At 36.4% G+C, this 24807-nt stretch overlaps 1 protein-coding gene across 2 annotated transcripts in view; it reads right to left on the bottom strand.

Moving 5' to 3' along the window:
* Nucleotides 1–24807, bottom strand: part of UGGT2 (UDP-glucose glycoprotein glucosyltransferase 2) — an 88600-nt gene that overhangs the window by 36362 nt on the left and 27431 nt on the right. For both annotated transcript variants that reach the window (XM_071549358.1, XM_071549368.1), the window contains exons 10-20: nucleotides 22198–22258; nucleotides 16763–16854; nucleotides 15208–15358; nucleotides 14083–14202; nucleotides 11610–11695; nucleotides 8007–8142; nucleotides 5512–5643; nucleotides 4318–4482; nucleotides 3753–3876; nucleotides 3571–3669; nucleotides 1667–1761 (exon numbers count right to left, since the gene is read on the bottom strand). In XM_071549358.1, the coding sequence (XP_071405459.1) occupies nucleotides 1667–1761; nucleotides 3571–3669; nucleotides 3753–3876; nucleotides 4318–4482; nucleotides 5512–5643; nucleotides 8007–8142; nucleotides 11610–11695; nucleotides 14083–14202; nucleotides 15208–15358; nucleotides 16763–16854; nucleotides 22198–22258 (1261 nt within the window). The remainder of the gene's footprint in view (nucleotides 1–1666; nucleotides 1762–3570; nucleotides 3670–3752; nucleotides 3877–4317; nucleotides 4483–5511; nucleotides 5644–8006; nucleotides 8143–11609; nucleotides 11696–14082; nucleotides 14203–15207; nucleotides 15359–16762; nucleotides 16855–22197; nucleotides 22259–24807) is intronic.

Raw genomic sequence — 24807 nt, 5'->3', positions numbered from 1 at the left:
GAGCTTCCTTGGAGATTTTCAGGGATCCTTCAGACACACCTAAAGCTGACCTGATCCAATAAAGGCAGTAATTCCACTTTGAGTGGGAGGCTGACCAAGCTCGCTCGGCCGTAGCAGATGGACCTTAGGAGTTAAACGGTGGGACCAGTTCTGCGCACGCTGTGCCTCACCTAAAACATCCACTGCGCAGGCTGGAAGGGCACACCCACGTGGGGAGAGCCCTTCCCAAATCTGCGTTCGTGAAGTTTGGCCATACATACAGGGAGGCTGAACTGGATGACCTCTACAGGTCTCTTCCAGCTAAGATATCTCTAGCTTTCTTTCACATGAAGTAAGTATGTATCAGTAGCTTTCAAAACAGTATATATTAGCTCGAATAGTTAAAAGTGAATTTCCTTCAGCCACATTCCTGCCCAGATTCTGGGACACTTTTCAAATGCTGATGGCAATTCATGAGCAAGAGGTGTCTATGCCAGTTCTGCAACTATCAGAAATTCTACTAGACCCCAGCTTGACAGACAAAAGGGACTAGAAAGGTGTAGAGAATCTCCATACAGATCAATGGACTTCAAAAAATACTGGTTTTGGTTTTTTGTCATGAAACTTGAAAATCAGTAGACCAAGCAGTATAGGAGGTTTATGTGAATCAAATCTATTAATTAGAAGAAAGATAACAAATTAAACTGCTGTTTCATTCAATAGTCCACAAACCTTATTCAGAATGTTTTTTCCTAAAGTTTTTTTTCTCCTAGATTCTCCTCACTAACACATGGGGACTTGACCAGGCAATTCTCAACCCTTTGTTGGGAGTTATGGAATATTCCCCCTGCTGAAGTGAGGGTTAAAAATGAAACTACAGATGGAAGATATCTGTCAAGCTTGGGTCACAGATCTAGCAGTCAAAGAAATTAAATCTTTTTCTGTAACAAGGACTTGTACTGCATATTCCTCTTTTTCTAAGACATACTTGTTATCATCTGCAAGATACCTATTTTCTAATTCACACAGGGTGATTCCTACTTCACTCCTGATTAGAAAGTCTACATGCTTTCCCAATTTCAGTTTAAGCACTCTCCTAACCTACCCTTAAATGAGTTTTTTTTGTCATTTATATTCACGTGACATTTATACTTTATAAAGTATATTTATGTATTTATATTTTAGACATTTATATTTTAAATCCTATTATTAATACAAAAGAACTTAAAAAGCAAACTCATGAATGTGGATGACCCTTCTAGCATATTAAAACACACACACAAAAATTAATGTCTTCAAAGCACACAAACATTACATGGAAAAATGGTTGCTTCATGGCCACTTCTATACCAAATAACACCATGGCTCACATCAATGGCAGTCTTCTAAATTCCTTGGACCTGGTAACATTCTAGGCTACCTGATGAGAGGAGGTCTGTAACTGGGAAGAAATGCACCCTTTTAGAGCACAATGTCACAGTTTGTCTCCTGTGCCATGAGCCCATGAACCAACCAAATGATCATTTCTGGGGGGAGTTGAGCAAGACAAAAGCACAGTTTTCTAAGTCTGCACTTGACCCACAAAACAAATGTTACACCTTTATTTAGGAGTATAATTTTTGAATGTGCAGTGTTGTTAAGAACATATTCACAATAATTATTTTATTAAAACCTGTTGGAAACTCACCATGTTTTTCAAGGCATTAGAAAGCAGCCGTCTACCAGCTGGCTTATCGAAATCAGCAATAATCCAGATAGTAACAGCATATAATGCGTCTTCATCTGAAAATTAAAGATAATCCTGCTTTAATTTCTGGAGAATCTTCTTACAACTCATGAATAATCAATTAATTCTGTTTGAGTTATCAAAATGTAGGTGTATGTTTGACTGTTGACTTCAACTGCAAGATTAATCTTTGCCACATCAGAATCTTTTGCCCTTTGAATTGAAATAAGATTCTTAGGAAGTAATTTATCATGTTAATAGGAGAAAGTCACTAAAAGAGCCAAGCCTTTGTTGCAGCACTGAAACAAGAGGACCCTAAATAATAAGCTAGCTCCAATTAACAAGACCTGCTTTACCAGAGGTTACTTGTGAATACTGGATGCAGGTGGTCATATAGTTGGAAACGAAAAGAATTAAGTAGTTACACAAACCCATAAACTAAGCCAGTTACTTTCTCTTGCAGCAAAGGGAGATTCCTTCAACTAAAGGCAAGAAATAACTTACAATTTCTGGACACAAGTGGGAGTAATACTAAATACAGTCCAAAGAAAGTAAACTATCACGTAAGTGTATACACAGAAAATTTTCCATTTTTCTGCTCTACAGTTTCCAGTTCTTTATTTGTAATAGAAGAGCAATAGCAGGTGAAAATTCTGTGAAATTATCTGTAGAAGAATATCAGACTACTCAGGTCTAACATATATCCTCTAAAAGGTAATGCATATAGACAGGAATTTTCCAAGGTTCTGGTGAGATTCTAGGAAGAGGTTATTATTAACTGTTGCTGTGGTCTAGAGAAACACACTGGGGACAGAGATTTGAAATGTAGATTCCAGTTTAAAGGTTATGGATTTTACACAAGAGATCCCAATCTTAAATAAGCCTACAGACTTAAAGCCAGTCATTTGACAGCTAGCTGGGATGTCCCTATGGTTGAAGACACAAAATCGAATAGAGCCAAATAATTTCATTCTGAAGAAATCTAACTATTTGGCATTTAATTCTGATAACAGAATAAGTAAAAACTCTGTAACTATCACAAAAAAAATCACTGAAAGAACAGCACTATGTTAACAGGGTTATTCTGTCTCTTGATGGAGTACTGTAAGTGAGCAGTTATTAACTGTCCTCTCTTAGAAGTAAATAAGGTACAGACTGTTGCAAAATTCCATGCAAAATAACTCCAAGGGAAAGTACTTGCATATGCAGTAAGAATGATTTACATAAAAAATACTTCAAATGTACAAAAAATTTGAGTTTAAGTATAAAATGTATAAATGAGTTATAATATTGCAATATGTATTTTCTTTTCTACAGAAAGACAAAGCTTCATAGAGCAAAATTGAACTATTTAACTATGCTAATAAATAAGATACATAATCAACTATTCCTTAAATTATAAAAATACCTAATTTTGGTGTAGATATTACAAAGACTATTCTGTACTTGATAATGGTGCAATGGTGCAACTAAGAGTAACTTGAAAACTGCATACTGTCCAATATCCTCAAGTAAAACCATATTAGCATGAAAACTGCATCTGTTTCCAAGGCTGCAAAAGTTTTGCATAGCTTTTTAACATCATGTCTGTGAAACCAAAAACAACAACAAGCCATGACATTCATCCCATTCCAAAACTACAAATTCTAAAATAACTATCCTGGTAATTATAAATTATGCTTATAATATTAGGATGTGATCTGCCTCCTGAAAGAAGGTACTGGGATATTAGGAAATGTGCTTATTTACATGAGATCCTTGGGATACTGACTTATTCAGGATATTTTACTGGCAAATTTCAACAACTTAACAATATAATGCCCATACACAGATAGACAGATAACCCATACAGAAAACTAATATACCCTTTTTTGTTAAGTACTTCATGTTGTCTGAAATTACAGCACTTTTATCTTGTGAGTCCAAAAAGGAGAAAGTAGAGAAGTCTTCCACACCAAATGGAACTGCAAAATGTAAAATGAAACGTTAGACTTAAAAAAAAAAAAAGAAAAATCATAACATCAGCCAATACATCAAAAGTAGTTACCAGATGTGGGTCTGAAATGTATGTATCTTCTTTCTGCTCCAAGAATAGTGGGGTTTATACGGGAAACCACGTTGCTCTGATCCATAAGAAAATCTATTGCATTCATGTGATCATTTAGCAAACCCTGTAGTAAGAGGAAAAAATTAAATCTGTACTTCTGTAGTCTCAAGACAAAGACCAAGTATTTGTACAGTCTTTCAACTGATTTCAAAGTTTCTATATACACAAAGTTCTAGACAGTGTCAAGTCAAAAACATAAATTATATCACACAGATAGTACTTCAAAATATCAGACACACACTTTTCAATGAACAACTGCAGGACATTTTCAGTTTCTGGCTGAAAAATTCCACATTATGACTGCATGCTTAGTTGATCCTTCAGTTTTGAATAATTTAAATGTACTGTTTCAAAACCATGACCACAAATTAATGTAAAAACGTAACTGCGGGTGAGATATTACTAATTTCAAGCCATGTCATTATAAAAAACTTAATAGATAAACATAACTCAAACAATTCACTGCCAAATATATCTTGCATTCATTCAGAAATGCTGAACATACCATGAACACTGCCCGCTGGAAGAACTTGGTGGCATCAATAATCCTCTGAAGAATAACTGTCTCTAACTCTTCAGCATCCATCTCTTCTCTATTAAAGGGCACACCATTAAACAGCACTTGAGGCAATGGGCCCAGGCCACTCTTTTTATAAAAGGTTGCTCCTGCCTGATCATATGAGAAATATCACAGGATTAAACAGACTGTGGCTGACTGTTTCAAAAACTGAAATTAATATCAAGAGACGATGAACTCTAATCTCCAAGCACTCTTCACTGTCACACCTTCTCGTGAGTAGCAGGGACAGAACAGGAAGAGTTAGGAAACCATAGAGGACAGATGGGACTCATCTCTCAAACAGAATGACAAGAGAAATCATAGCTCCACATGTGGTGTATTAAACTTGCTTTATCTTGCTGAGAAACAGTCTTTCATTTCTTAGCAAAAAAAAAGTAAAGAAACAAAATTGGAGAAAAATCCTTAGACAAAATTTGGTTTTCCCAAAGAAAGTACTGTAAAAAACTCACAATGTTCAAAACTGAAGTCTTATTTGATAAGTAAGCAGAACAAGCTATTTTTTCCTCAAAATGATAAAATTCTGTGACACAGAAATAAAGATGGACTGTAACTAACTCCCTCTTCTTATTCTGCATCCTTTCATGTTTTCCTGCAGTATCTATGTGTTCATCTTTCTGCCATCCCACTGTCTCCTCCTGGGTCTTCATCACAGTCCCACTAACCCCACTTGTACAAGAGATTTCCTCCTGGTGGCTGACTACTGTTCTTCCTTTAATATTCTCTATGGGAGACTTTCCTCTCCTAACTGTATCCAGCTGTCTTCAGGGCAGATTCAAACCAGAAGGCACAATTAAAGAAAGCAATGATCCACCTAGAAGACAGGCTTCAGCTCATCATCCAGAGATACAGTTAAACAATTTCTATAGCATGAGAAAGACCCCTTGACTACTAGAAAAATCCTTATGCTCCTGAATGCAGCAGGCAAGAGTAAATTTTCATAGTGAGAGTAGTAATGCAGAAACCCTTGAAACATTTCCATTAATGACTGAATGGTGGCTGAAGAAAAACTTGACTGAAAGATGCTGTATCTACTTACTTTAGCATTTAGCAACCCTTCAGCTTAGCAAATACATTAAGTTGTGCACTGCAGTATTTCTTACCACTTGGGTATCAACATACCTTCCTTCCTTCATCATATTCAGAATGAACACCTAGTATACTCTGAACATCAGCATTGGGGTATTCACTTCTAAGGACATCTTTCACATCATCTACTGTTAGAACATTTCCATCTCTCACTTCATGGTACATCTGTAAAAATTGTAACAGAAAGAAATTTTAAAAATGTACCAAGTTGTCAAACGTAATTTGATAAAATTAATAAAAGTAAATAAACAATAAAGTAAGTTTAATATTTTTATAGTGTTCTAGCAGATTTTGTATCAGTATAATTTTATACTGCTATTTTGCAGTTTTTATATTTCTTTATCAATTATAACCACTGCACATATGCACAATTTTTCATCAGAGCACTGTTCTGATTAATGTATTCTTATACCTTTACTCTAAAACTGAAGTGGCAAAGGAAACACACTTATGTGAGCTGAATGTGAAAGGTTATTTCTCTCCACTAATTAGAGAAGCAACCTAAGGTCTTTCTATAAACTACCTAATCATGGGTACGTGCCTGAATCTATATGGGATTAATCCAAGCCTAAATTGGTCAGTGGTACTTTTTTCTACAGTGATAATTTTTCCTTACCAACGTTATTTTATTTCACAGCATAATATTTTACTACTTTCATTAAACATACAATAGAAATTTGAAGTGAAAAACATTGAATCCATTTCTTTCCAAATGAGGAACAATACATTTTCCTCTATAGCTCTGAGTATCTCAAACCTGTATTTAATTGATTGTATTTTTGCTATCTCAATTATATTTATCATCCCCTCCTTTTTATATTATGAAATAAAGAGAGGAACACAAAATTTTAAAAAACACACTGTAAACTGTATTTTGTGATCTGGTCATGGAAAATTGTCACCCATGCATGTCAGCTCCCTAACATTTGTGGATTTCTTTTCCAAGGTATTCCTAGTTACTTCAATTCCTTTCATCTTAAGCTCTCTAAGTTTGTCCATGACATCAGTTTCTAAACAGAAAAATAGAAAAGAAATGCAAGAAAAAAATGTTATGCATTAATGCCATATTCTGAGAGATAATTTTTACCTGCAGAGCCTTTACATAGATTGGTCACTTAGTTTTCCTCCAGTCATCTTTGATCTCTGAGTTTCCTGTCTTTACAACAACCTGCATTCTCTCATAAAGAAAGACTGTCTCATTCTCTAAGCTGCAAGCCTGGAGTATTCCTTTGTTTTTACACTCATGAACAGCTCAAGCATGATCAAAAAAAAGGAAATTACCTTATTTTGTTTCACTTTCTACACTGGAGAAAAAACAAGGATTTTGCAAAGCTTATGGGACTACTAAGTGACATTAAAATCCCTGTACTCCAAAAATAAAGAACAAAGACAGGGCCATTGCATCAACTTAAATAATACAGAATAATTTTTCATAAGAAAATACTAAAAGCTGTTAAGGCGTGCATCTACTTTTTTATCTTATTGAAGATAGCCTGTTGATAGCAAGTTGGTTTCTGGAGAAGGAAAGCGTTTCTGCAAATAATTCTACAGAATATTAATGCTATAAATGTTTTCAATACTTTACTTCTGTATAAAGAAAATGCTTATGTTTCATTTTATCACAAGGTAGCAAGATCCTAACTATGTGTTGTATTTTGGGATTATTATGTAAATTCTCTCCCCTGCCACTAACTGCCCATGCCAGCAGTTAACAAAAGAAGTAGTTAACTGCTGATCACTTGGATGGGGGCAGGTTTGTCTCTTTTGTTTTTTTGGGGACATTTTTTTTCTTAGCTCGGCAGAAGACGAGCGGTGATGGCCGAGGAGGGAAGCCGCTCTGCTGGCACTGCTGGGGCTTCTGGCTGAGACACTGGTTTTTCTCCTCGCCGCTGCTGTTTCTCCTGGTTCCTGCATCTGGGATCCCGGCCTCTGTTGCAGCCTGACCACCGCCTGCACCGACCACCGCCTGCACCGTCACAGCCTGCCTGCCCCGGCTGGGGCAGTGACCCGGGAGAGAGAGAGGTTTGCAGCTGCTTTTGCAGGACATGTGGTGGTTCCCCATTGTCAGCTTTCTTTTCCTTCATCTGGGACAAGAGACACAGAGTTCATCTGAGAGCTAACCACTCGTCTGTCTCGCTGGAGAGGGACTGGGAATTACTGGGAACTCACTCTGCAGCCAGCCGGACTGTGACATTGACACTGCTTAAGTATAACTTTCCTCCTGGAGGAAAACCTGCTGGGTTTTGTTGTTGTTTGTTTTTTTTTTTCCTCTTTCTCTTGTGGTGTTGGGGAAGTGGGTTGCACTAGTCTGTTTACATATAAATATATATATATATAGCAGTTATCCTTCTGGTATTAAAATTCCTTTTCTTAAATTTGATAAAGAGTGGTGTGATTATCGTGGAGGAGGCCCCTCCCCTGCTTGTGGGTAAACATTTTGGTTTTTTTCCCCTCAAACCAAGACACTATGCAAAAAATTAATAAATTAAAAAAAAAAGTAAAAGGTGATTTCTTGTGAAAGAACTAACCTTAACTATTGAGGTAAAGGCCTGAAAGGTGTCATATTCCTCTGCAATGTAATTAAAAGTTCTCCAAAGAGCTATTGCAGCATCTTCATTTCCATCAATTTCTTCTTTTGTACTTAAAATGAAAACAATTCCAATTCTATAAACAAACAGAGAACACACATTTTAAAACAATATCTGCTTCACACATATTCTAATACCAACATAGAAGAACAAGATGTTTGCATTTAGGTAATCTGTCCAGCATGTAGGGATGAAAACCCTGTTCCTGGAGATGGCTCAATACCTGCCTGCCCAAGGAAAGGAATTCCTTGTTATGCTTTGTTTGTGCATGTGGGTTTTGCTTTACCTATTAAATTATTGGTTTTATCTCAACCCATGTGTTCCCCCATTTTTACTCTTTTCATTCTCTCTCCCACTTCACCAAGGGGCAGTGACAGAGCAGCTCTGAGGGGTTTCACTGCCAGCTGGGTTAAACCAACTACATCCAGTAAACCTAAAAGTCCCTTTGTTTCTCCAGGGAACAAAGTCTTTGAGAAGTGAGACAATCTGGTCAAAGAGACTGCAAATAGTGGCATAATAACTAAAGCCCAAAGTCTTTTCCAGACTAAACACCCAGGAGAGTTAAAACTGAGGATATTTTAAGTTATGTTCCCTGCCAAGAACACATAAGGATCCTTCTGGTCTCTACTACACTACTGGAAAGGACTTCTGATTGTTACAGTCAATTCCACATCATACTTGGTATAAGGAAAGGACAAGAAATACCCTTCTGTTGAGTCTCAAGTGACAGAGCACATCTACAACCATGAACATACAGATTCTGAAGAGAAAAAATATATGCCTATTCATGAACATACTTGTCTGCATTAAAAGATGGAAGACTGGGAAGGCAGATTCTGCCAGTCATCTGGAACTTTGTGCGTCCAAAGCCATCAGAACCCTTATAAACATTTCCAAGCCTTCCACTGTCTGGTATCAACAAATTTTTTTAGAAGTGCAACCCCAGCACTTTAACATTAAACCTGCTTGTATAATGGGAGAGACCAATGGGAAGAAGGTGGTGAAAGCCAAATACTTTTATCAGAAATAGAGATTTATGTGAATACTTTGCTGTTGCAGCACTCTGGGGATCAACTTTATGTAGTTTTCCAGAGCACATCCTTGAATCCTTCCAAGTATCTTCAGCTAACCTTATCCATAGGTCTGCAGCAAAATCCTCTACCTTTAGCTGCCACTTTTCCCAAAACAAACCCAACACCAAAAGACTGTTCCATGAGACATCCCTATGGAAGCAGCTATTCAACTTTTTCTCCTCTACATTTATTTTTTGGCATAGAGATGCCTCTGCTGCTGAACATCAACCAAACCCACGCAACAATGTGCTAACTGGCTTACACAACCACAGCCATCTATGAACTACAGCTGTGTAAGCTGCTGCCTATTCCTAGCCACACATAAGACAGCACTGGATAATGTTCCCTATGCAGCCATTGGCTAAAAGATCAAAAATGATGCCTACTGTCAAAAAGACACAAATTGTAAGACAGAACAAGAGAATTACAGTCTTTCTAAAGAACTACCAGAGACCCAAATCTGGCTTCTGTTATACAAAACACTGTGCATCCCGCAAATATTTTCACAAAGTGTACAGCTTTGTCATAGCTGCTACAAGAACATGAGACACTTACTTGTCTCATGACACATGGCAGCTACTGCAACAACATGATCATGTGTGAGGTTAAGCCCATGCTTCAGAGGACTTTGATAGTTAGAGTCACTAAGTTGATTTAGGAAGTCAGATTTTCATTTGGATAGCCACTTCACATCAGATATTTTAAGGCTATTAAAAGGAATTTTTAAGGCTATTAAAAGTCATATCAGTATAAAATCATTTAAACGGGTGTTTAGGATAACCAGGTTTGCATTAGCTCACAGGACAGAGGGATGTAAGAAATACAAGTTTTCTAAAAAGATATAAATAATAATCAGTGCATAAAGATGCACCATGTTCTACAACTAATTGTTTCTCCCGTTTTTTATATCTCATTATTGCAAATATCTTTTCCTGAAGACTTATATCACTTGGATGCCATAGGAACAGTCAGCAAAGCTAAATATGACAGGATAGGACCCCATGACTTGTCTACATCTTGAAGACTGTGTATGTGTCTGTTGCTCTCATCTCAGAGAAGATACATTGCAACTAAGAAAGTTCAGGGGAGAACTCAGAAAACAAAACAAACTTTGGAACAATTCTCAGGAAGGGAGTATCTTGTAACCTAGGGAATGAAATCAGTGCAGCTGAACATAACAGAGCTTCACAAAATCATGACTGGCATTCAGAGAGAGAGAGAGAGAGAGAGAGAGAGAGAGAGAGAGAGAGAGACTCAAGTCTCCCATTTCTTTGAGATGCAGAGACAGTAAATTAAGCACTTGAGAGTCTGGCTCCTAACAAATGAAGCAGTTTTTCATATATCACATAGTTCAACTGTGAGAACACCTGGAAAAGGATACTGGGGCTGCTAAAACTTTACATGAATTTCAGGGAAAACCAGAAAGGTTTGTGGAAAAGAAACCCATTGAGGATTGCTAAAAACCACATCTGGGTCTAGAATTCTTTGATATTTAAATGCACGAATGCCGGGTAATACACAGCCAAGGAACCCTGTTCCTCTATTCTTTTTATCATACCAAGACAATTCCTTGTGGCTTGCAGTAGGCAGACTGATCAAAATGAATGGTTACTCCTACCCAGTTTGGCTATACTTTTATGCTGTTATGTATCAGAAAAGGCAAATTACGTTCTAGGCTATATTCTCCTCAAGGACTGAAGGAATATTGTCTCCCAGGTAGTGACAAAATGCACAGACAACTAATATCTGTCCTCCATTGTGGTTTTTGTAATTGAATAATAAAATACTAAGAAAAACAGAGCAACCATCAGAGACTAAAATTTTAAAGAAAAATGAAAAACCTGTAAGCTATTGAGGAAACAGAAAGCACTTCACAGGAAGATTTAAAACATTCAACATGGAGTTCATGTTGCTGAACCTTCCATAAGTTGTGGAAAAAAACAGTTCTTACTTCTGAGAACAGTTCTTTTTTTCTTAAAAGCAGGCATCTCAGATTAACCAGACTGTTCCATAGAAGTGTCTCTATCTCAAATGCGGTCTAGTTCAGACACAGACAACTAATTTTCAGAAATTCAAAACTTGATGAGGATAATCTTTAGTCTTTCAGTATTTATGTAAAAATAAAATTAGGTAAACCAACATCAAAGTATGTTTTACTTACAGAGTATTTTTATTACAATGCAACTTCACAAGGGCATCCAGTGGGACTATTTGACAAGGTAATTTTTATCAGACCTTTGCAGTTCATTATACACACACTCAAGCAAGTTATCCCCTGCAATCTATTTGCTTAAGAAGACTTAATACCTGAGTAAGCTTGACACAACGGGGTAACCAATGTGTCTTATCAGAATGTGGTTGCATTGGACTTCATTTGAATTTGTAACTTTGCCTAGCAAGATAGAAGATAAGAAAGAAGGAAAGCAACCTTATTTAAAGACTTTTCCTCAAGACTTTCAGTTTTCCTTACCTAAGCGGTACATTATAATGGTAGAATAATTCTGCCACTTTCATATAATCACCTGTATCTTCTTGGACAGGATCAACAAAAAGTACCTAAGAAAAAAAAACATAATCATGCAGCCAATATTTATTCTTGATGCCTGTTTTAACTGTTTTTTTTCAGACAAAATCTAAGAACATTAACTTCCAAAGGAGCTGTGTACCCCAACTACTTTCAATTTTTTAGAGCGTTCATTGCAAGAAAACATTAAAAGCATAAATGAAAATAACTTCAGAATTGATAAATTTGGACCAAATGCTGAAAACGGGATTTAACCATTTATTAAGCTTCAAACCAAGTGATACTGCTTTTCTCCTTTGAAAGACTCTGTGCCATTTAAAAAGGATATAATGCTGATTTTTCTGTTAGGATCTTATAAATGACTCTCTTCTGTTGTGAAAACCAAACAAAAATAAATAAACAGAATATACTGGCTTAAAACATTAATTAAAAAATGGAGCTTTGGGAAAGAATTCTTCCTGTCTCACATATTTTTGTAGTCACTCTTTCACTTTACTGTAGCTTGGAGTATAAAAATCAGATCTTTCAGGCATGCACAGAATCTAAAACTGGGATGTGTTTGCATAGATAGATTATCCTTACACAGATTTAATTATGACATCTGTGCCTTATTTATTCAGCTTTGCACTGCAAACGCCCCTTAGAATTCATCATATTTGCTAGAGTAGATAAAATGTAACAGAACAACTGTAAAAATTTTAAATGCTCCCCCCCTCAGATTATAGTTAAATGATATGTTGCAGATTTCTATAATATAGCTGTTACGTATAACAAATTTAACTTTGAATACATACTATAATCTACTTCATATTACACGCATCTTATGCTTTGTTGGAATCATGAATTTTTTATTATATATTGCTTCTATTTCATTGCCCTTTTATATACTGAACTTCATGTCACTTTAAACAACTACATCAATGGACAAGCAAAGTGTTGCAGCTGTCGCCAATCTGGGGTTCGGTAAGGCCTTTCATGTGGTACTCCACAACATCCTTCTCTTTAACCTGGAGGGAAACGGAGTTGATGGAGGGCCTATTCAGAGGGTAAAACCTCGGCAGGGTGGTTGCATCCAGAGAGTACATCCGGAGTCAACAGCTCAGTACCTGGTCTGTATTGTGACCAGTGTTACTCAATATCTTCATTAATGACACAGACTAAGGGATTGATGCACCCTCAGCACATTTGCAGATGACACCAGGCTGAGTTGTGCAGCAGAAGGGCACAATGCCATCCAGTGGGACCTGGATAAGTTCAAGAATTGGGCTCATGGGACTCTCAAGTGCTGCACCTGTGTTGGAGCAACTCCCTGTTACTAATAAAGGCTGAAGGATGAATGCATTGAAAGCAGCCCTGCTGAGAACAACTTGCAGGTGTTGGGGGATGAGAGGCTGGACATGAGTTAGGGCAGTGTGTGCTTGCAGCCCAGAAAGCCAACTGCATCCTGGGGTACATCAAAAGAAACATAACCAAAGGAGGTGATTCTGCCCCTCTGCTCTGCTCTGGTGAGATTCCACCTGGAGTATCCAGCTCTGGGGCTCTCAGTATAGGAAAGACATGGACCTGTTGGAGCAGGTCCAGAATTGGGTCACAAAAACAATCAGAGGGCTGGAGCACCTCTCCTATGAGTGCAGGGAGATTTATAAAAAAAAATGGAGAGAGGCTTTTTATGCAGTAGTGACAGAAGAAGAGGTAACAGTTTTGAACTAAAAGAGGGCAGATTTAGATTGACTATGAAGAAATGAGGGCAGTGGGGCACCGAAAGTGTCACAGGGGAACTGGTCACCCAAAGAAGCTGTGAAGGGACCACCATTTAAATTGTTAAAGTACAGGTTGGATGAGGACCTGAGCAACCTGGTTGAAGATGTCCCTAGTCACTGCAGGAGGGCTGGACCAGATAACCTTTAACGGTCCTTTCCAACCCAAACCATTTTATGATTCTATGGTTCATACAATTGTCTTTTGTAATTTAAATTTTAATTTAAGTCAGCAATAGCTGCTTCCTTAACTTACTAGGTGATACAGAGTGCTATATACAATGGAAAAATTAGGCTACAGGACATTCATAATTGATATGCTTTATAATGTAAATATTTTGTACCTCAGTTCACTATTTCTAAACCCAGGACAGTTCCCTCAGTACTCAGTAGTATACTATGAAGAAAATTCATTGATAGTAGTGAATTATCTATGCATAGTTTGGAAGGGAACATAGAAACTCCTGACAAAACTGTGCCCAAGTCTGGATATCAGACTAATAACCACATGAGACTCACTAGACAAAGCAGTTTCCCTATTATTAGCTGATCTACACAGAAAACAAATCTTAGTAACAAATCCAGCATGTATTTTTTAAGAAATTGTCTGTCCACATAGTAATACATACACTGTGCAAGAAAACTCAGCTCTCCAAACTTACCAAATTATGTAAATTGCGTCTAATCTGCTGTAGGACTGCAGGAAGTGTGGGTCTTAGCAGTTCCTGGTAGCTTGCAGGCCATGTGCTATAGCTGGGATCTTGTTCTATATTATTAATCCACTGAAACACAAAAGGCAGCCATTTAAAAAACACTCACCGAAAAATGAGTAAAATACATGGGCATAAACCCAGTATTTTAGAACACATGGAAACAGAAAGCCTGCAAAGAATAAAATAAAGTGTTTTCCTTTTTTTTTTGCTTTGAAACAGGAACAGACAGGAGCTTCCAAAATTCATCTTTTTCCAATCAAACTGTTTTTATTTGCAGTACACAATGAAACTATTAATGGATGGAAAAGGAAAAACGACCATTCGTACTGTGTATAAGAAGGTGAATAATTTCAAGTGTAGAAACTACTTTCACAATACAAATGTCATAACAATGTATCACATCGACATGTATAACACAGCATAACCATCTTGTAATCCAAATGCAGTATTTATCTATAAACTACAGTAACAACAATTTAGATATACCAAGAGAACCAATTCACATGTAGCCAATTGGTTCTTCTAGTCCTTTCTGTGCAAGCCTTGGCAAGCACAAGAGTGAAAAATGGCTCTTTCAGATTAAAAAAATAAATATTTGAGTGTCATTTCCACTGGCATAACACCTTTGTAATGAAACCTACATATATTTTGAATGGTAAGAAGCCCAGCCATGGACAGTTAGAAATGAAATATATTTAAGTGGTCCACAATTCACTTATCATACTTGCAAACTACACTTAGTAGTCCTACATAATATGAAGATACTATGTAGCATTAGGTAGCTAGATTAATTGCTTTAAAGTCAAATTCTATAGCTGTAAATGTGCAACTACTCTTGGATGTATTTCTGTTTACTTTTAAACACCCTACATCTTAAAATTTTAGTAAGGTATAAGCTAGAGAAAATTACTCCTGAAATATATTGAAGGAATATTACCTTACCCTCCAAAATAAACTGCTTATCAATATATGATCTTAGGACTAGTATTTCAATTACACTACCCAAAAAGATAAGTTGTCTCATACACAGAATTATCAAATATGTAATATTTAAATAAATAATTAAGTACTTACTATTATCGATGAGTGACGAATATCTAGTGCATAACTGTTATCTGTAGGATGTATATGCAACCTCATAAATTTACTCAGGATCTCCTCTTTGATTCCAAGTTCATGAAGGCCATGCATCACTTTTCCTTCCAGCTTAAGAGTCTCTAAGACACTTTTACAGGAAGATAAAATACATGTCCACACAGAACTCGTCATGACATAAAAACTATTTTTCATACTAAAAATAATCCTCACATTAATAGTCTTAAAAATATTGTTCTTTTTATATTCTCCCACAGCCTAATGTTTAAAAGAACATCAGTTAATAACACTCTCTGTGTATGTCTCTATCTTATATCAAAATAGAATTACAACAGATTATACAGCTCTTTTGTTTATTTACATTTATTTTATATGAAGCCATTTTATCCATCTTTAGTAAGGCATGGCAAGACAGAAGAGTGGAAGGTTGTTTCCTTCACTGTCCTGTCTGAGGCAGAAACCCAAGCTGGGGTACCCTAAGAGGAAGCTTTGTAAGTGGATAGGGAAGCAGGCAGCAAGTGATGGAGACACAGATGAGCTCTAGGTCTGCATCAGTGCAGAACCCTGAAAACAGCACAGATGAAACACACAGCCACACCTGTAAAGTTTCCCAGAAAACCCAGTGAGACTCTGGAACATCTGTTGCAATCTGAAAGTTGAAATTTGAGACTAAAACAAACCCTGAACTACTTCACTGTAGAACACATATGGCAACGTTTTACATCTGCCTTCATTTCTTTCCTGCTTCATTTTGAATTTTCTCTATTCTCTACTGAGGTTTCTTCTAAAATACGCTGAAATTAAATCTAGCACTATCATTAAAAAAACACATCATTACCAAAAAAAGAGGCAGGTGATTCCATCTCAAAACTCTGGCTGAGGAAAAAAGTCATTAAAAATTGCAAACATAAATGCTAAACTCGAGAAAGTTTAAGAATCTTTATGGAGAAGAAGACATTTTGAACTAAAAATTGAAAAGAAGTAATTATAGACTCTGACAAATCAATACATTTACTAACAGACTGCAGGTCATCAGAGGCAAATTTGAACTAGTCCTGTTTGTCCTGCTGTTGACAACAGAGAAGAATACAAGGGACAATGTTTGTGGTTTGAGTGCATGCATAAAAGAAGCAAATCACACTCAAAATAATTATACTACAATTACATAAATTAGAAAAAAAATTCTTATACCAAAAAGGAAAGCCCAAAAATAACTCAAGGTATTGGGCATGTAACTTTAATGTCTACAATTTTTTTAATAATTTTTAAGAAACAGGGATACAAAACATTTAACTTACAATAAAACATGCCTTTCCCACTTTTTTTAGAGATACATGTTGGATTCCTCTATTTCCAAATTAATTTTACATGGCCAGTTGTAAAATTTTAAGTAAATCAGAAAACACATTCCAAGAGAAAATGCTGTATTCAGTTCCTGGTCCCCCAAAATGCAACAGATGAGATTACCACCATAAGAACACCTTCCCCATTTTTTATTAGTAATTCTGTAATCTTCAAAGATGTACCACCTTACCTAAAGGGATCATGAAAATCCAAGTCAATATGAAGGCCATTTAGAAATAAGCGTGTTTCTCCAGGTTGGATTCCAAGTGTTTCATGAAAATGCTGAAGAGTAAAAAGCGCTGCTTACTTATTTAGGTATATGTCAACACTAAAACACATACACAAATACACACACACACACACATATATATATGCATAAACCCCTTAAGTATTTGTGCAAAATATACACATCAAATCTCTTCCACACAATTGCTTCTTTATCTAAATGTTGGAAAAAATATTGACAACATTCTCTTATGAGTGCTATTTAATACACTTTGAATGGGCAAATACAAATGAAAACAGCCAGTAACTCCCCCCAAACAAACCTACCACGTCCCTATCTGTACAGGGCAGAGAAATGGACACATTCTCAGCCAACAGAAAGTGAAAATACACACACATACAGAAATATGGCTTTTAAGTTTTTGAAAAATTAATTGTACATATCCATTCAGAAAAGGGAGAACTTATATGTGTCCTTCAGACCTCCACCTGAAACCATTTTTTTCAACAGCTTAACGTCTCTCAATTCCAAAGAAACATTTAGGCACAATTGTTTTGGGGAATTAGGAAAAACAGACTAGAAACCTACAATCTCCTCTAACAAAGGGACGTTGGGAAAAATACAGATCAGAAAGGGATAGCAAACATATCTTTGCTTTGCAAAGACAAAAAGAAACCCACAGTAAACAAATACAACAGGAAGCATTTAAGGAGTAAACTATGTCTTATCATTCTATTTCAGGGATCCCTGAAGCACCACGTTGCTCAATCTCTGGTGGCTGTAGCAAGCTCAGTAACAGAAGTAACAGTAGTAGTGTATCCCAACTCACCCCATGAGGTGCAGTCAGATTTCTGGATCTGTCTTAATTTCCAATAAAGGAACAGAAAGCACAAAAATACGCAAAAAAAAAAAAGGCAAACTGAGAAAAATATAGTTTTACCCATTTAGCTCCCGCTTGCTAAATAAGTGTGAACAAAACAGGAAGTTTGAAGAAAAGCACATTCAAAGTAAGTAACTCTGGCTGTGAATATTACTCCACTTGTAAGCCTGTCACTGAACAAATAGGAGAAAAAAAGGGAAAACATTGAAAATTTCATTATTTCTTTAAAACAGTGTGGGTTTTTTCAAACAGTCAAGTATCAATAAACTCAAAGCTAACTGGTTTGTGGCATTACAAGTGCAAATCCAAATAAATGAGACAACAGTCTACTTGAAGCTGCATCTGTGGTAGGTCTGAGTATAACACAGTTCCATGTTCTTCCTATGCTGGAGGCATCAGAATTGTACACAGCACTCCAGGTGAGGTCTCATGAGAGGCAGAGGGGCAGAATTCCCTTCCTTGACCTGCTGGCCATGTTTCTTTTGACACAGGCCAGGATATGGTTGGCCTCCTGGGCTGCAGTTTGGGAGAAGCTGCATCCCACTACTGTTAATTACTAACCAGAAAGACTTTTTTTTAAAATAAATTTAATAATTACAATTCATGAAAATTTTAGTAGGCACCTAAAAAATGGATGTCAGGAGGCTTTCAAAAATGAGGACCATAAAGTCATGGCAGTAAGTTTCCTATAGTCAGATAAGTTTAAAAAAAAGGGGAAAGGAGATAATTTAATCACTTTCCTAATTCATAAACCCCACTTTATTCCCAGTCATACAGTCATGTACATTACAGATGTTTTTTCTTTTTTTTGTATGTCTCAGAAGTTGGTACAGGAGAAAAAGGACTTCTGTCTTCCTTACAACTAATTGCTGCTTTGGACTACTCCAGCCCAAATGTTGGACTTGATATTTATCTTTGTGAAACCTCATGCAAATACTAAAAAACAAAAATCAACCAGAAGTAATGTCTGGTGTCTGACATTTACATTTCTCCTACCACAGCTTCAATTACATGCTTTCCCAAGGTCTCACTCTGAACAACCCTTCCAAGCAGACAAAATTCACAGATGCCTGACAATACCAAGTGTCCTTGCAGCAGGTGACATTTTCCATCATTTTACCTACACAGTTTGATCCTGAGACACAACCAAAACATGCAGTCAAGACAAATTGAAACAGCCAGGCACACAGCCATGTCTCCTCTGCACCAGCTACTCCTAGCTATACTTACAAGTTTTCTATACTTAACAAATCCAACTTGGATTACAGCTTTAACAAATGGCTAACAGCATCATGCTATGAAGTGCTGTGGACACAGAGTAATCCCTCTGAATGCCACTGGACCCAAGGTATGAACAATAAAGATGATTAGTCTCCAGCAGTCTTACCAGTATCCTTCAGGGCTCTTGCACAGATCTTGTGAGTTCAGCTAGAACAGCCCTCTCACTGAAGCAGAAATCAGCATTTGGCGTATGAGATCTCTCATCACTACTGAAAGCTTACTTTCATAAGCCCAGACACTCATATACAGATACTGAGACTGTAACTGGCAGATGTAGATCATAAAAACACTTAACTAAAATGAATGCAAGAACAGTGAAAATCATTCACTGGGTATTGACATGGGAGTCAAAGTTTTTCAAATTCTTCAGTAATGCCGTAGCAAAATATCTGAGCTGAAACACAGAATGGGTCAGGTTGGAAGGGATCACAGTGGTCCAATGCTCTTGATCAAGCAGAGTCATCCCAGAGCACATGGCACAAGATTGCGTCCACATGGTGCTTGAATATCCCCAGTGAGGGAGACTCCACAACTTTTCTGGACAAACTCTTCCAGTGCATGGTCACTCAAACAGTAAAGAAGTTCTTTGTCATATTCATGTGGAACTTCCTTTGCATCAGTTTCCTCTTGTCCTATTTCTTGGCACCATCCTCTTCACAACCTCTCTCCAGATACTTAAAATAGACACTGATAAATCAGAGCTGAGATTCACAATACAATTTTGATGCTAGGCATTTGATTGTTCAGAAGCGCATCCAATTTGCCATAAAAATGTTGATAGATGGAGTATTTAGGCACACAATACTGGCATTTAAGGCTGATAATACTCATACAGTATTTTCTTGATAAACTGTCAGCAATTTATTGTACTGGACCTTGTGGGTTGTGTTTAATGAGATTTTACTTTTTTCTTTTATCTATAGCAGTTCTTCATCTATTTCTTGGTTAGGTATCAATTCATTGCACTTAAATCATCATGTGTCTTTCAACTTACAATACCTTTATTTCCTCCCATTGCATTTCCTATTTAACTTTCATTATCTTGAGAGGGAATCATCCAGTTACACACAGCATGGGATCATATCTCTCCTGCTGCTAGATGGATGTACTGCACTTCAAGAATGCACATGCCAATTTATTGTGCTCAAGCACCAATATTCAGGAAGTTTCCCTACTTTTACTCAACAGATTTTAGCTTTTAGCTGTCTAGAGGTCTGTAGCCTTTTACACTACTTGAAGGATGCAGTATGAAGTTTAAACTCAGTGTGATAGGTGCATAAAATCTCCTTAAAATTAATACAGTTAATACAGTCATGGAATCAGGAGTGACTGAGGTAACCAGCTACACAGATATCCAGTGTAATTTGTTTCAGAGCAAGGTATCTTGGAATGGAAAATACAGGAGAGGCAGCAGGGAATGGATATCCCAGTGTATACATATACCAGACCAGCACTTCAAATGACATCAGAAATTCAGGCTTAGGCAACTCAACCATGCCACATAAAAAAATAATTGAGTAAGTCAATTGTTATTGATGTCCACTGACTACATCTTCATTGTCATAACAGCTTACATATATATAGCTTTGCCTAAATGCTTCAATCCAAATTTTAAGTTACTTTTCCTAATCCTCCTATTTAATAATTGCCACTTTAATTCATGGTAGACCTTTACTCTTTGGGGTTTTTTTTATATTTTAGGGTGGAGGAGTAGTTTTTAATTAAGCAGTTAGTTTTGATTTTTGTGTTAACAGCTTCAATTGAAGAAAGTCATTGCAGACACTTCATCAAGAAACAAGGAAAGTCCTGATAGCAACACTCATATTCTGGAGGAACTATGATCATCAGAGCTTTGTTTTGCTTCATCCTGACTATAACCCTAACAACAAAGAGATACAGGAAAATGTGTATGTTGCCTGTATACAGGAATCAGTGAAACAAAGTGCAGACACAGAATTCCTCCCTTGAGCAAAACTACAGGACTTCTCACTAGTGCAAGAAACAACAGGCCTGCATAATGTTGGGCTCACTCTAAGATCTCTGTGAAAACCCAAGAAATATGCACCTTGCATGCAAGAAAGGTGAAGGAGAACTGCTGAAATGTATGAAATATCTTCTCCATATACTAGCCCGTGCTCAATCCCATATGGACAGAAAAAGGCCTACACAATTCTTTGCTTAACCATTTATAAGGATTTAACACTGTCACTGTTTGGGCAGGTAATACTCAGGACTGGAAAGCCTCACATTAGTTTTGCATAGTGGAGAGCTCTAACTCATTTATGTGATATTTTTGCTACAATAGAGATGACAAGCTCTTTGTGAGAAGGCTGCACCAGAGCAACAGGGACATTGTTCACTTTCACTGTTTTGGAAGGCTGGAAGAAACTGGAAAGGCATTCCCCTGAAGACACTAATGTTGGCAAGGCCAGAGGAAAAGCCTGAATGGATACAAAACAAAATGACACACAGAAATGTTGCAGATGTACAGGAGTCCATAAGTAAGAAATAAATCTCTTTCACTACATGTGCAGAAGACCAGGACTAAGGAGAGTGCTATGGATGTCATTTCACATGAGCAGTTCTAAAAGCACGGTGGCTAACACTGAACTGCAACATTCAAACTGAAAGAAAAAATCTAAACTCTGAACACAGACAGAGAATACAAGAGACATCACGAACACAACAAGCATAAAGTGGCATCTCAGGATAAATCTCACACCAGTCAAAATCATAGGAAAAAGGACTCCTCATGTGATACAAGGAACAAACGATACAGTAACTCAAGGGTGAAAACAAAACCGCTATCTAAAATAGATGATGCTCAAAACACTTTGCAGAATAGTTGCATGTGTCATTCTGAGAGGGTGGAAAAGCTCAAATCTAGCACGTGCTGACCATAACATAAGCAGCAGGCCTAGACTCCGCAACAAAGCTCTAGAAAAATGAATTGAAACCTATTTTGCTTTCACGGCACATGATTTGTGACTCAACACTCCATGTTTGGCCTTGTCTAATTCTATAAAATTAGAAGAGAGAAGGGAAAAAGTTTCATGAACAGCACAAAGTGAAATATTTGAATTGCATATTTAAATGTTACTACCTAGTAACAGATTTTTAGACCAATTAGCTCTTTTTATCTGATAGAAACCACGTGAAAGTTGCCACACTAATAAAATCGCCAAATGCACCAATATGACAGTGACTCGAATGTCTACTTGAAGAAATAAAAACAAACCTTCTGATTTTCTTCTATTTCATTTCGCATTTCCTTGTCTACGGGCACTCTTGTCAGAGATCTGTTAAAATAAAAATATTTCTATCACTCAACCACTGCATTTTTAAAAAAGGATTAAATACTGTGAAATAAGTATTTTAATAAAATGTCCAGTGCATTGTAACTGAATAATGATGTAATTCAATCTTAAAAAGAAGAGTAATGAAGCACCATAAATTCCGTATTTTCAAAGCAAATATTGTTCTGTGTTACTCGAATAAGCCCAAGTTTCAAATTCAGGCTAGGATTTGTTGAAGTATTATCATCAACATATTTTTACCACTCTCAATCTTTCCTCTTTTTTTTTCTTTTCCTGGAAGACAGCATGTATATCATAAAAAGTAAGTTGTTGGGTCATCTAAATTATTACCTGAATACATGCCATATTAGTATATTTTAAGTTAATGTTAATTATCTCCATGCTACCTAACATTACAGCACAGACAGTCAAGGATTTGTCTGGACAAAGGCAGGAAAAACATGCAGAGAATGACAAATTTAAAATTACCTCAGACATAAAAAAGGTATTTTCAAACTGAGACCCTTGAAAATGTTAAGCATTCACACACAGTCAGAATTTTAGTTTTCTTAGTCATTGAACCTTTCAAAGACAATCCACTGATTTCTCTATTTTACCTTTGAATGTTTTGGAAGACTATCCTTTCTTCCTCTGCCACAATGTACTATGTATATGTGAGGTTTATAATCATCAGGCTATCATAAAATACTTCCTGAGGCAAATTAATCTCTCCATATTTTAAGAAAAACTAAACCATATTTACCTAAATCTAACTGTCCTGAAAAATGTCAAAATAAATATGCTAATTGCCTATATAAACATTTTTTTCAAAACAGGTTTGTATATGTTTTAGCAAATTTGCATGGGGCTTCAAGAGAAACTGGAGTTGTCTTAAACCTGAAAGTTAACTAAGCAAACAGAATGATCCTATATGAAGGCAACTTCAGTACTTATGGCTAATAAAGCAGTTATTTAAAAACATATATCCTCACCTCCTCCCCAAAGAAACTTGACTCAAAACAGATCTTGCTAATATACTCCACATTTCTTACGAAGTGTCAGAAGTAAGACGTGAAATCAGTTTATTCTAAACAACTACTCAAGCTTTCCAGGTGATCAAAGAGATTACTTGTTAGGAGCAAACAATATGATTTCCAAGCTTGGTTTTAGAGAGTCCTGAAGAAGAAAAACTTCAGGGAAAACAGTAAGGCCTGTAGCTCTCAGAAGCCATGCTTCATTCTGCACACACAGTTGATAAAACAAGCACAGATAAAAAGGGCAACCTAAGTATTTCCAAATGGCTCCTACCGCAAATAGTTAGGCAGAAAAATAAAACACGAATGTGAAAATCATAAAAAGGTGGAAAAGACAATACAAAGCTGGTCTGGTGTTAGCAAGGAAGTACAATAACTATCAGCAGAAGGTAAGCTTTACTGATAAGAAAGCAATACCCTCAGGAATTATTAACTCCTTGTATATGCATGGCAGTTGACGATGCAGGACTCCAGTGGGATTTTACGGAGAAAGTGTGATGGCTGGTCCTCAAAAAGGACACCCCTGGAATCTCAGATAACAAGTGTAACAGTATCTTTGAAAGACATCTGCTCATTCTGAGTTCTGCTGTTTTTCCAATTTGTTCTGAGCTTCACAAAGTTTTTATGCATGTTTTCCTAAATGTTAAGTGCTACAGACACTACATAAAGAGAAACACTTTATTGACTGTAGTAAATGGATACTATTTATCTTTCTACATGATATAGGAATGTTCTTGTATGACCTTAAGGCTGCAATATCCTCTATTATATAATTTTATGCATCTTCATTCTTACCTGGACAAACGTGTAGCTGTGTAGCTACTGAGAACTGAGGGAAAAAAGGAAACTTTTCACATGGTCTTAATGTTAACATTCATGAATGATCAATACATAGCAAGTAACAGAACATTACACTCCATCATTATCCATTCCTTAAGAATGCAATAATATGACAAGTATACTACAAAACAAAGACGAAAAATACCCTATGAAATGAATTATCAAAATGTCACTGTGACATATATCAGTTGTAACACTGTCTACACCTGATGACATTTTGTAAAATCTACCTCAGACTAACCTTTTCAACTGGAAATATTGAAACGCAAAAATGCAGGTTGTAACTTAGAAAGTGAAAGAAACGTTTAGAGGAATAGTATTTTTTTCTAGTCTAAGGAACGCCGCCTTTTTAAGGAATATATTGTATTTAATTTTTATTTTCATAACTACAGTTCTAAAAATTTTATACAGCCTTTTCAAAGCAAAATTTGCAAAATAAAAAAATGCTTGTTTTCATATATAAACTATCTAAAATGGAAACAGTCTTCAAATACTATTATTGTAACAATCAGTTGTTGATCTAAACTGATTAAGCAATATCTCCTAATTTATTTATTCTACCTTTAATTTTTCCAAAATAGTATTTTTGACTCATCAGGTTAAGCATGATTGCATTATTAATGAAATATATTCCACGCACTGTTTTTACAGAATGCCCCTTGTATTTGAGTTTGTTGT

Source organism: Pithys albifrons, chromosome 1, assembly GCF_047495875.1.
Source record: "Pithys albifrons albifrons isolate INPA30051 chromosome 1, PitAlb_v1, whole genome shotgun sequence".
NCBI lineage: Eukaryota > Metazoa > Chordata > Aves > Passeriformes > Thamnophilidae > Pithys > Pithys albifrons.
This window is presented reverse-complemented; position numbering and strand designations above follow the sequence as displayed.